Source organism: Podarcis muralis, chromosome 6, assembly GCF_964188315.1.
Source record: "Podarcis muralis chromosome 6, rPodMur119.hap1.1, whole genome shotgun sequence".
Lineage (NCBI taxonomy): Eukaryota > Metazoa > Chordata > Lepidosauria > Squamata > Lacertidae > Podarcis > Podarcis muralis.
Window position 1 is genome coordinate 21,967,700 of NC_135660.1, and position 13,127 is coordinate 21,980,826.

The 13,127-nt window shown below is 43.2% G+C and overlaps 1 protein-coding gene across 1 annotated transcript in view; it reads right to left on the bottom strand.

Moving 5' to 3' along the window:
* Nucleotides 1-13,127, bottom strand: part of GMPS (guanine monophosphate synthase) — a 45,186-nt gene that overhangs the window by 25,778 nt on the left and 6,281 nt on the right. Inside the window, exons 2-3 of the mRNA XM_028731358.2 lie at nucleotides 8,248-8,429; nucleotides 2,970-3,084 (exon numbers count right to left, since the gene is read on the bottom strand). Of these exons, the coding sequence (XP_028587191.2) occupies nucleotides 2,970-3,084; nucleotides 8,248-8,429 (297 nt within the window). The remainder of the gene's footprint in view (nucleotides 1-2,969; nucleotides 3,085-8,247; nucleotides 8,430-13,127) is intronic.

The following is a 13,127-nucleotide window of genomic DNA, read 5'->3' on the forward strand; positions in this document are numbered from 1 at the left end:
TATTATTTCTCACTATACTGTATTTGATCTCTCACAAAGCCTTGCTATTTGAGGGAGTTCTGTTTTGACACGGCATTCATCGCGCTTGACTGTTTCCACATTGTTGCAGCAAACTTTTAAGCAGCGGTATTTGATTTCACAGAGACGAGCAGACCCCGTACACAGTCTTCTGCAAGCTCACTCAGGCTCAGTCATGGGGCTGGTGTTGTTGTTCCTGGATTTGCACACTAATGCGCTGCAGTACAACACCGAGATAGTCCCACTTCCCGGCACAACACACACTTTGGAATTTGTAGACAGAAACCAGTTTTTGCTTCCCCAAACTTAGTCAGGGCTTTCCAATGATTTCTGGGCTTTAGACTTCACCCTTAAATAGAAAGCAGGACCTGCCCATCTCGTTCATACCAAAGGCTTTTCAAATCCAGCAATACTCTGTTCTCACAGTGGCAAAGCAGATGGCTATGGAGTGCAATACAGTGGTACCTCGGTTTACGAACAGTCCTGTTTACGAACCATTCGGTTTACGAACTCCGCTAAACCAGAAGTAGTGCCTCGGTTTGCGAACTTAACCTCGGTCTACGAACGGAAGCTGAACAGTAGAAGGGAAACGGCGGCGGAAGGCCTCTTTAGGGAAAGTGCGTCTCAGTTTAAGAACGGATTTGGTTTAGGAAAGGACTTCAGGAACGGATTAAGTTCATAAACCGAGGTACCACTGTATATTGCCCTAACCCAAACAGCTTTCATATCACTTACTTCCGATGTAGAAAAATGAACTGTATAAAATACTTCATTTTCAAAAAGAGAAACACAGCCACATTGGACCTCTCAGCCTCATTCGTGCTGCTCTCACAGAAAGCTGGACTTCCCTCGCTGACACCCCTAGGCTCAGTCCCTGCTCTCTATTTCACGATTCATTACACTTTTCCCACTAGACCCATCCTGCAGGGCACGTGGTTGGGTAAACCACCACGGTTCTCATGGTCTTGCCAGTTCCAATTGCTCTTTCCCCTCCTCCCATTTTGTCAGGGAACTGCCATCAGCTCAGAGGCGAGAGGTGGAAGGGCAGTTGTGTTACAGGGAGCCTCTGAAGATCTTGTGAAGCAGTTCCTCCTCTGGCGAGGAGGAAAGCCCCGCCTCCAGTGGGGAGGGGGCGCAGGGACCAGAAGATGCTAGGGAGAGCCTCAACACCGAGCCTGAGCAAAGCGAAGGGGAGGCAAGTCCCCCTTTGCCAGCGGCCACTCTGCGCAGGAGGTTTGGGCGCAGAGAGGAGAGGAGAAGGGTGGGGGTCACATGACTGTTATGCTGGGGGAGGTACAAGGACCGGCCACGCCCAGATTCTGCTAGTGATTGAGCAGACATGGACTTGCGACGCTCTGCACTGTAAATAGTTTGTATTAATAATAAAGCCTGGAAAAGACAGGTTGGAGTCTTGCCTGTTTGCTCTCGAGCAACCACACCATCACCTGACACATTTGCTTTAGAAGTTCATGCTCATTTTAATGTATGCAATTCTCCTGGCTCTTGGTCATCCCTTTGGCCTTTCTAAGTTCGGATTTACCTCTTTCCTCAGCTGCTCTTCTTCTGTGCTCTTGTTCCTGGCCATTTCAGGACCTATATTCCAGAAGATCTCTCTCTCTCTCTTCTTGATTCTTGTATTCAAACCTTCTTCCTCCGTGGCAACTCATTCTGCTGGTCACAACTTAGGCCTTGTCACTCCTTCACGCCACTCCAATTTTCGCTCCAGCTAAGGTATGTCAGGTCTAGCCTTTCCAAACGCCATCCTTTTCTAGCTACCGATTCTTACAAACTCCCTGTTCTATTTTACGTTGATTATTGCAATCATTTGCTTACTGTTTCTTCCTACCCCTCCGCTTAAACCTATTATCTCTATTCTCAACACTTCCCCAAGTGCTTCATTTTCTTCTCTTCATGCTTTAATCGCGCTGCACCTCTCTTTAGGGTTCTCTCCACTGGTTTCCTCTATTGAACCGAGACTGCTGCTGACTTCCAAGCCTCTTCACGGTCTTGGCCTGTTATCATCTTAGTTGTTTTCTCTCTATTCTCCTTCCTTGGCCTCACCATTCATCAGATACTAATCTTCTTACTAAGCTTCCACTCTCCCTTGTGCTATTCCTTGTCTTGTGTATTCTCTCTCACGACCCCTTCGGGCACGGAAATCTCTCTCGTGAAATATTTGGCAGCCTTGCTCTTTGTTCTCATTTAATAAATTATTAAAACACACTTTCTCTCTCTCTCTCTTTGGCATTTCATTCTTGATAACGTCCCGCTTTGATGCATGTGTCTTCCTATCATCAGGGCTTATTTTCTGCCCTCTTAACTTTTTGCTGTTGTTTTGCTTTTGCAACATTTCCCTCCAAACCACCTCTCATATTATTATCTGGATTGTGAGCCTACAGAGAAGGCTCCTAATATTCATATTTCTAAAGCACTTATTTTTTATAAGTAAACGTAAGGTCTGTGCATGTAAAGTTCTCACAGTGCCTTAGTGAGACCCCCCAGATTAATTTGCGTAAATGCTAAATATCAAAGCAAACTTAAATACCAATACAAGCCCATTTAATATAACTGACAGGCCACAGCCATCCTTGTTTTTAAAATTATGCATGTTTTCCCCCCAATAGTGATGGCCTCAAAAGGCTCATGAATCACCACACAGCAGGCTTCTGTACACTTTGAACAACAGGTGTGCTTGCAAAATCCTTGTATCCATGCATAGATTGCACCTGGGACTGCACTGAGCGTGATATGCAAGGAATTAATACACAACCATTTCTCAATTTCTCAACCAATTTCTCAACCATTTCTCAAAAGGGTCCTTATCTGCATCTGCTTAAATCAACTTCAAACATAATTTTCATGCATTGTGCAGCTATACAACACACACAAAAGCCAGCAATTTGCTCTTAACTGAGCTACAAAAACATACAGCCATAAAATGATATCTGCACCTGCATGCCATAGCAGATTCCAAGGACTGGTTTGCCTATCGTAAATATTGCTGGGTCGAACCAGGGAGCATCTTCTGCATAAACTGAATTTGGTCCTCCGGATATGATAATAGCCCTGCAAAAGAAACAGGTATTTTTTTTAAAAAAATAAAAAAGTAAGGATTGGTTTTTGGAACTAAACCACTTTAATAAAATTTCCATTTTAATACCTACTTTCAAAAACAAAAACAAAAAACCTTTATAAATAAAGTTGTGGCATCCTGATCTATAAAATGAGCAGGTCGTGCTTTACTGGAACAGTGAATTCTCAAGACTGACATTAAAAAGACTTTTTTTTTTAAAAGATGTTCATTAGTGCAGCTTTTAAAAAATTAGAAGCAAATAAGAACCACCCTGTAGTTAAGATATGATTCTGCCTTTCTACATTTCAGAATCCAGCAAAAACAAAAATTATGCTATATGCCAATGACTCACATCTCCTAGTTTAAAGGTTATGGGGTATTTTTGATCCAAGAATCCGAGGCTTCTTTGTTAATTCTTACAAAGAATAATTCTTATAGGTGTTGTGAAAACTTTTTTTAAAAAACACCCTATAGTTTATTAGCATTTTCACAGTATTATACAGCAGTATAGTCCTTTATTTGTGCAGATGATTGGTGGCTTCGTCGATGTGTGTACGTTTGGCTGTTGCGGCCCTGCGGGTGAGCAATTTATGGCAACCCCCCCCAAAAAACCCCCAAGTCTTGGCAATCCCCTCCGTAAAAAAGCTCAACAACTCTGGGCAATCTCTCCCCCCCCCCTTTTCTCAATTTTTAGTCCCAAAAAAGAGGGGGCGTCTTATACCCGGGGTGTATATCCCACTTAAATACGGTATATCCCACTTAAATATATGTATCTCAAAGTAATTTAAAACCAAAGTTTAAAAAATATACAATAAAAATCACAAACATAGTTAGAAACAGATTTACCGTATTTTTCAATCTATAAGATTTGGGGGGACTCCAATTTAAGAAAATTGGGGGGGAATCTATCCATGTAGAAGACACCCCCAAATTTTGGACATTATTTTTTAGGGGGGAAACCTAGTCTTATACACAGAAAAATACGGTAGCTGTACAAGAACACAGGTGTTGCCTAAAAGCCCAGGGAAACGAAAATGTATTTGCCAAACAACAAAATGGTGACAGGGTTGACCCTGGGGACAACATGCCATAAACGTGTGTGTGTGTGTGTGTGTGTGTGTGTGTGTGTGTGTCCCTGTGAGGTAGGTTAGGCCCAATGTCACCTAGTCAGTTACATGGCTGAGTGGGGATTCGAACTTTGGTCTCCCATGTGTAACACTGTTACATGACACTAGCTCAGCATTAATTTTGGACACTGATGGCACAAAGGGGCATTCTCAGTAGCTATTTTAGAACAACAAATCGTCCTGTCTCTAGAAAATCTCCAGAACCGAATCCTAAATATTATCTAGAAATACTTAAAAGACAGGGAAGGATACTATATATCTAAAAGCTACCAAAAAGAGTTCACTAATGTAGAAAAAACTTGGAAAACAGCTCTTTGTAAAAGATTTACATATGAAGCCAATTTATGGAACGCTTTCCACTGTATTAATGATTTTATTTTTTTTAGATTTCTGGAAATTACTTAACACTTTGTTAACCAGACTTTAAACATCTGGAAATAAGTGACGAGAGGAACTATCATTCTGATATCGAACTTCAGTGTTGCAATAGGCACTTTATTTGTAGGCTTGGGCAAACTTTTCAGCTTTTTGGCTTGAGGCACTTTTTTAATGCTCTTTTCTTTTTATTAGGGGTTGACAATATAAACAAGCAGCAAAGTTTTTTGTGGACAGCACCACTACAGGATGTGTGAACACAGAAGGGTGGGGGGTGATACATATTCAAATATTCTCCCCCTTGTGTTGCAGCAAAGGAAGGAAATCTCCCTCTGCTATGCAGATGTTTTATTTTAAAAAATCCTGTCAGGGGAAAGAGTTAACTTAGCATCCTCACAGGCCAAAGCATGCAACCTGATGGACTTTAAGCCACTTGATCCTTTGATTGCACAAATTGGCCCTTAGGGCCTTAAGGAGGTGCCCTAATTACTTAAGGCACTTCCTGAAGGCTCTAAGCCTATTCCTACCTCCTGAGAGTCTCTATTAAAGAAACATATAGGTTTTAAGGGGCGGGAGAATTGTGGTACATTTCCTCTGGAAAAGAAGATGGGGAGAGGGGTAATTCACGTGAGACTCATCACTACGATTCCTGCTCAGCTCAAAGTTTTACACTTAAAATAGGTTTCTTGGGATAAGCATGGGCTACAAATAAGCTGAGCAGACAGGCAACTAATCAGTTTGTTTTTAATGTGGGAATTTGTAATAAATCTGCGAGCGCCATTTGCTGGATTTCTGAACCAAATTCCCTGTGCCATTCTTACAAACTGAATGTTCAGACAGACCAATATTATGTCTACTGTCATCTACAAAAATAAGCAGAAGTGATGCGGGGAGGTGGGGAGAGAATAATCTCCAAATTTTTTCGCTGGAATGCGGAAACGGAGTGTGTGTTTTTTACAGCTTCAGCTCAAGGAAATCACAAGCTGTTTATTTGACTTTGTAACAAAAATGGAAAAGTAATATTCCCTGAGGAGAATCGGCATACAGAGGGGGCATTTTCTTCTGTGTATTGAGCTTAAGTTGTGAATGTTTCTGTTGTCACAATCTTTCCAAAGGAAAACAGGCATGTTTTGGAGCAAGACACAGGCAATCTGTGCATCAGGCAAAGAATGATCTGAACAGGAAATTTAGAGAAGACAGTGTTGTCATGGGAAGCCCGTTATCTGACGCAGGAACAGATTCCTTGCGAACCTTTACTCCTGTTGTGAAGACAGACTATCTAGAGAGGGGCTGGGTGTTTCAAACAAGAATGGAAAGGAAGTGGGAGGAAGGAGCATGTGGTTGTTATCCTGCCACATCCCACTACCCCTGGTTTATAACATCCTAACCCACTTCATGATCACTTCAGGAACTCGTGGAACTGGCTGGATTTCCAGACCTCTCTGAGAAACATGTATGAGGATTACTTTCCTGTTGACAGCCTTGTTGAACTATGAAATGGCCGCACATCATCTACCCGTTCAACTCCTGCCACTCACTCTGTTGACAGATGCTCCCTCCTTCCATTTAACAGAAGACAGAGCTCTGGTTTTAAACAAAAAAACAAGCAACCAGCTGCAATAATAGCATTTAAAGACTGTGCCACAAAACTGGTAGGTTTAGGAAACCAAGTGTATACCTGTTGTCTCTGCTGCTACTGCGTTTTTAACATTCTGATAAGAAAAGCTTTTTATGGGGAGGTAAATGGGACTTGAAATCTAGGAGGTTTAAGCTGTTACCTTCTGCATTCAGTCCTACAAGCATGTTTGAATTCATTCCCATTGGCAAATCCTAGAGTTGGCTAAATTGCAGGCCTTTATTTGTTGCTGGACTCCCAAACCTCATCAGCTCTAGCCAGCATATTCAATAGTCAGAGATTATGGGAGTTGTAGACCAGCAACACCCAGGGGACCAAATGTTAGCCGCCAATAGTTTTAACTTAGGCACTAAAATAATATTTTCCTACGGCTGCTGTACCACTCATCTGTTTTTTTACCAGTAATGCTTGCTTTGACATTGACTGGGTGCCATTTCTCCTATGAATCTTGTTAGGCCACAATTGTGGCACTGGAAGTTCTACGTCAAGGTTGCTTCCACCATCCTTGGCCACTGGCTGGAGCTGATGGGAGCGTCTGTAGGGCCACAGGTGAGCTGCCCCTAGTCTAAGTGTGTGACTGTTCAAATAGCTGCTTGAAAAGCAATTACTTGCTCCTCAACTGAAAGGTCCAGAGAGTGCAATAAGGAAATCGCTTGTTGTCTTTTCCCCTCATCTCTCTATTAAGGAATCCTGATGGATTCCACCTTAATACAACTGGGGGAGAAACAGCAGAAAGGTTTTGAGTGAGCTTGTCCTCAGCACGCTGATAATACCCAACTTGATCTTTCTGTTCCATTCAGCCCTTACTTCCCACAATCACAGTGTCTCGGTAGAGGGAAAGCTCACAGGTTTTCTGATCTGAAATGGGTCAAGCCAGGAATCCCACCACTGAACTTGAATCTGACCCAGTGTTTGCCATATGTGAAGAAGAAGAAGAAGAAGAAGAAGAAGAAGAAGAAGAAGAAGAAGAGGAGGAGGAGGAGGAGTTTGGACTTGATATCCCGCCTTTCACTCCCCTTAAGGAGTCTCAAAGCGGCTAACAATCTCCTTTCCCTTCCTGCCCCACAACAAACACTCTGTGAGGTGAGTGAGGCTGAGAGACTTCAGAGAAGTGTGAGGTCACCCAGCAGCTGCATGTGGAGGAGCGGGGAAGCGAACCTGGTTCACCAGATTATGAGTCCATCGCTCCTAACCACTACATCATGCTGGCGCTTCCAGGATGCTGACATTCCAGGATAGTCCTTGATGGGTTGGCTATCCAAATCCCCTCCCTCTCAAGTCTAGAATGCTTTCAGAAGGATTTTGCATGTGTTTTAACATCTGATATGTCGAGTGTCAGATCCAATCTGCATTTGCTTTTTAAAAATAAAAATTAAAAAAAGCAGGGCAGTATGTTGTCTGGCGTGCTCTGGTCCATGGGGTCACGAAGAGTCGGACACGACTAAACGACTAAACAACAACAACAATGTTGTATGGTCTGTATCATCTCACAATATTCCTGGCAACTAAATGACTAAATGCCCCCTCTATGGAACACTTCCTAAACATAGGAGAAACATAGGTTATAGTGAAGGTTCTAGAGTAGACTTCTATCCTGTACTGGTCTTCTGCCTGGGAAGGGGAGCATTCAAACATTCAATCCTCCATCTCCACCCTTTAATGCAGTGATGGCCAAATTTGGCCCTTCAGCTGTTTTGGGACTACAACTCCCATCATCCCTAGCTGACAGGAACAGTGGTCAGGGATGATGGGAACTGTAGTCCCAAAACAGCTGGAGGGCCAAATTTGGCCATCACTGCTCTAATGGTACAATAATCCCAGGAGAAGAAACCATGTACATTTTCCTCAGTACATCCCTCACTAGGTGTTCCAAAGTGATGTTCCAAAGCTGATATCAGAAAATTGATTTGACAGTCAAGTTACTCGTTTTAAATAAAAGCACCATGCATTCCTCCTTCTGGCTTTCCAGATGAAGTTTAGAACTTAAAAGATAAAACACAAAACAGAATGAATCTTACCGGAATCCCTGTTCTTTGATGGCAAAGGCAGGTGTTTCCAAAGGGAATATCTCTGACTGGACAAACAGTTCTCTGACTCGGCGATCTATGACTTTCCCATACTGCGCCCCAGCATCAAGTATCACTACAGCTCCATCGTAGCGGCAGAGACCATCCTTGAGATCTTCTCCAGCATTCTCCAACTGTGAACATTATTTACATAAACACTTTTATCACTCGGATTATCAGCGCAGAGCAAGAACAGAAAATTAAACTACTTTTAAAATGAGAAGTAAGTAGCTAAGTTAATTATTTAAGATACTTGCAAGCTCTTGCTTTGGGAAGTCTCTTGGAATAATTAATGCATGGTGTGGTGTTTTTTTAAAAAAGCAACAACAACCCTAGACTTTAACATTATATGCAATAAATAGAAAATTTAGGAGAAACACGTTGCATTAGTCAAGTTTAAAAGATACTATTTATTAATGAATATAGATGCAATGTTGGTCATTTTGCACCCCTTCCTAGGGCTCTAACCCATCCTTCCTTTTTGCCATTGCTTCTGCTAGAAGCAGCATCTAGTAATTGGCAACACTTTTATGGGAGAGGGTCACCCAAGAGGAGGCTTGTAACAGCCACTCAGCTTGGGCAAAAACGTACTACTTTCAGGTGAACAGGATGGGAAGATTTTAGAAATGAGATGAGACTGCATCCCTAATCAGGCTAAGGATGTGTCACAAGAAATTACTAGCTGCAGAGACAGATGGGCTAATAAAATGCGTATTCTAGCAACCATTGCGGATGTATCTGGAAGCGTAGCTTAGAGATTCAGGTGGTATAGGATGTGAAATTGTTTATAATTGTATATATACCGTATTTTTCGCTCTATAAGACGCACCAGACCACAAGACACACCTATAGTTTTTGGAGGAGGAAAACAAGAAAAAAATATTCTGAATCTCAGAAGCCAGAACAGCAAGAGGGATCGCTGCGCAGTGAAAGCAGCAATCCCTCTTGCTGTTCTGGCTTCTGGGATAGCTGCGCAGCCTGCATTCGCTCCATAAGACGCACACACATTTTCCCTTACTTTTTAGGAGGGAAAAAGTGAGTCTTATAGAACAAAAAATACGGTATGTGTATATGTGAAATTGTGGAATTGTTTTTATTGTGAAACTGCTTTGAGATATTTCAAGGGAAGCGACTGATAGATGGATATAAATAAATAAATTGCACTCACGAAGGGAATAAATGGGGGTACTTGCATACAAATAGGTCTGCCCATACCATATTACTCTCCTTCACAGTATGAACTGGAATGACCTATGCATTAGGGCTTCAAAACTGGTTTGAAGTCCATATTGTGATATCAGTTTCATCATTTCTGACCTGGCAATATATCACGAATCATGACGTGTGTGTGTGCTATGCAAAAAACACAATGAGGGGGAAACCGTGAAGCCAGTCAATGCTTCTCTCAATTCCTGAAGCCCCTGTTAACTCTTCTGGCTCAGCTGTCCCCTGCTCCATGCAGTGGGCAGCAAATCGCAAAAGCAGTCACTGGCAAAAATCAGGATGCGGGGAAAACTGTGAAGCCAGCCAGTGCCTCTACATAGCTCCATCCATATTTCAGACATTGTGATATATCAGTGTAACACAATATTTAGCTGGTGATATATTACAATGTTGAAAACCAGATTTCGCGCAGCCCTGACACACACTTTCGTAATTTTTTTAAGTTAAGAGTCTGACCGCAATCGGAAGAAAACTCACAGACAGAACATTTCCTTTATACTGTGCAAAATTAAGCATTTTCTCCTTGGCGCATAGGCTGCCACAATGGAATGCCTAGGCACTGTTCCCACCCCCAATGGGGGGATGATGTTGATGAAGAAGAAGATTCATTCCATTTCTATATAGCTTTATATTTTAAAGAACAAAGCTCAAAGCATTTTACAGCACATCAAAACATCAGATAAAGCAATCCAGAATAAAACTATTTCAAGGAAAATATTGCAGATCCTTCTCTACATGACATTTTGCTTTCCCCAGTCGCCAGCCTGTCATGCGGAAATCTCCGCGTGGTCGCAACTGGACCTGCAACAGTCGCAAAACGAGTCTGGCACCTGGCTAATTTTGAACACTGTTTATGGCTCAGGTGGCATCAGGGAGCCTTGTATGTCATTCGTGAATAAGCAGTCATTCTTGATTTAAGAAATCAAGGCTGCTATGCATCATTCCATGCATGCTCTTAAGGAAGAGGTACGGAATGGGTACCACGTTAAAATACTGCAGTCAGTCATGTGCCGCATGCATCTCACGCTAATCAATTTGATTTTATAAGAGTGCAACTGGATACAAGATTACAGATTTCGACTGGGTGTTAAGGCAATCTTGTAACGTGTGTGTGTTTGTGTGACTATAACTGCCAAATGCAAAAGTAACAGAGGATTAAATATAGCAATATCCTCGGGGTTTAGAGGTTTGCAGTGTGTATGTACTACATCTGTTTTCAAAACAAAATACAAAAGGCTCTTCTGCCATACAAACACAAATGGAACATTTCAGGGGGGTGCATTGGGCAAAGCTTGTTTTTCTACTTCCGTTTACATTCCTTTCCCCTAGCAAAGTAGCACTAACGGTGGCTAACAATATTCCAGAAACTTTTATTTCCTCTCCATTCTCCCTTCTATTTTCCTCCTTCCCTACTTGTGGTCTCTCTCTTGCACGGGACATGGGTGGCACTATGGTCTAAACCGCTTGCCGATCAGAAGGTTCAAATCCACACTCTCGTTGCTCTGTCCCAGCTCCTGCCCACCTAGCAGTTCAAAAACATGCCGGTGCAAGTAGATAAATAGGTACCACTGTGGCAGGAAGGTAAACAGCATTTCCATGAGCTCTGGCTTCCGTCACGGTGTTCCGTTGTGCCAGAAGCAGTTTAGTCATGCTGGCCACATGACCTGGAAAGCTGTCTGTGGACAAACGCCAGCTTCCTCGGCCTGAAAGTGGGATGAGCGCCACACCCCATAGTCACCTTTGACTGGACTTAAACATCCAGGGGTCCTTTACCTTTTACCGTCCTCTTGCATGCTAACTATGGTTAACACCACAACTTAACCAAACTGAACTCTAACATAGGTAGTTCTAAACTTTGAAGTCTGAAGCCACTGAATTCAGATTCGGGATAAAACAAACTATGGCTAGGGTTCAATTTTAGCAAGGGCTCTATTTTTATACTTTGTTGTTTCAACTTTTATTTGTGAACTGCCCAGAGAACTTTTTAATGGGTTGTACAGAATTGCTGTAAACACACACACAAGAGGAGGAGGAGGAGGAGGAGGAGGAGAGACCAAGGAGTATACCTTATCTCTTTAGCACAATTATGAGACTGACAAAATGTAAAGTGAGCCATGACAGAACACCAGTGTTATATCAACTGGGGGCACATGACCAAACTTTAACTAGATTTTTTTGCCACTGAATTATTAGAGAAAGGAAATCCCTGCTGTCCTGCCATTAAGTGCCACTTTTCACCTAGCCATTAAGGAGATGAGAATTATGGAATTATTATTTTTTTAAAAAAAAATGTGGAGGCACACTTGAGTGCTCTCCCAATTCTCCACCTTCCTCTGTACCCCTGGCTTGAAGGTTAAAGTCTCAGCTTGAACATTCCTGTGCTTGATGTCATATACTGTACTGTATGATGTCAGGCCCAGGATGGTGGCTACAGTTTACCAAAAACTGCCTGGTGGGCCAATCTCTGAGGCCTGGCAGGCCTAATTAGGTATGTGAGCCAGAGGTTCTCCCCTGCAATTAAGGGTTATTATTTATTTATTAAATTTCATCTAAGAATCGCAAGGTGGTTTACAATATAAAAACACAAAAATTAATAATGTAACAACAATCAAAATAATACGCACACCCCGGCCACACACAGTTGAAAAGGCCATAGAAGGTCTGGCTGAAGAGGAATGTGTTTGCCCAAGGATATGTAATGAAGGCACCAGGTGAGCTTTCCTGGGGAGAGCATTCCACAAACAGGGAGCCACCGCAGAAAAGGCCCATTGTCCATGGAGGGAGAACAAAGGAACAAAACTTTTAAGTCTCATAAAGGCAAACTGCTTTCAGGATGTCAACACCATGGGTTGTAATTGCCATGCACTGGAGTAAGGAAAGTTGCCTATCGCTCAGGCTGGTTGAACGGCGAATGGTTAAGTCATGTCATAATACAGGGGTCGGCAAACTACGACCCCTGGGCAGGATCAGGCCCACCTGGGTTCTAAATTTGGCCCACGCCACAAAGCCGAGATTCCCAGCGATGGCAATGGGAGGAAGAGGCCAAGCAGCGGCGGCTCTTCCAATCAAACGCCGCGCCTAGTTTACCACAGTGCAGAGACATCTCTGCCAATCAAATGCCATACCTGGTTTGATTGGCAGAGCCGCCGCCGCTCAGCCTCTTCCACCGCCACCGCCACCCTGATGCTCCTGTGGGCCAGAGATCGAAGTGGACAAGCTCGCTCTGCCTACCCGCTTCACGAAAAGCAGCAGCAGTGGTGGTGATGGTGGCGGCAGCCCCTGGAAAAGTAAGCACAGCGCCTTCTTTCTCTAGGAGGGGAGGATGCCCATTTCACGCCAACACCGCCAGCCCTTCGGCGAATGAGGCAGGCAGCAAACCAAGAAGGTGGCTGGGGCTGGGGTGGGTGAGGAGGAGGACTACTTGTCCCCCTTGCAGTGAGCATAGGAATAGATAGGTAGGTAGATAGATAAGATAGTCCGGCCCTCCACAAGGTCTGAGGGACAGTGGACCGGCCCCCTGCGGAAAAAGTTTGCTGACCCCTGTCATAATACCATCATGTGGATTCACTCTAAGTGAATGCAGAGTACTGTGGTCAGTAGCTGCAATA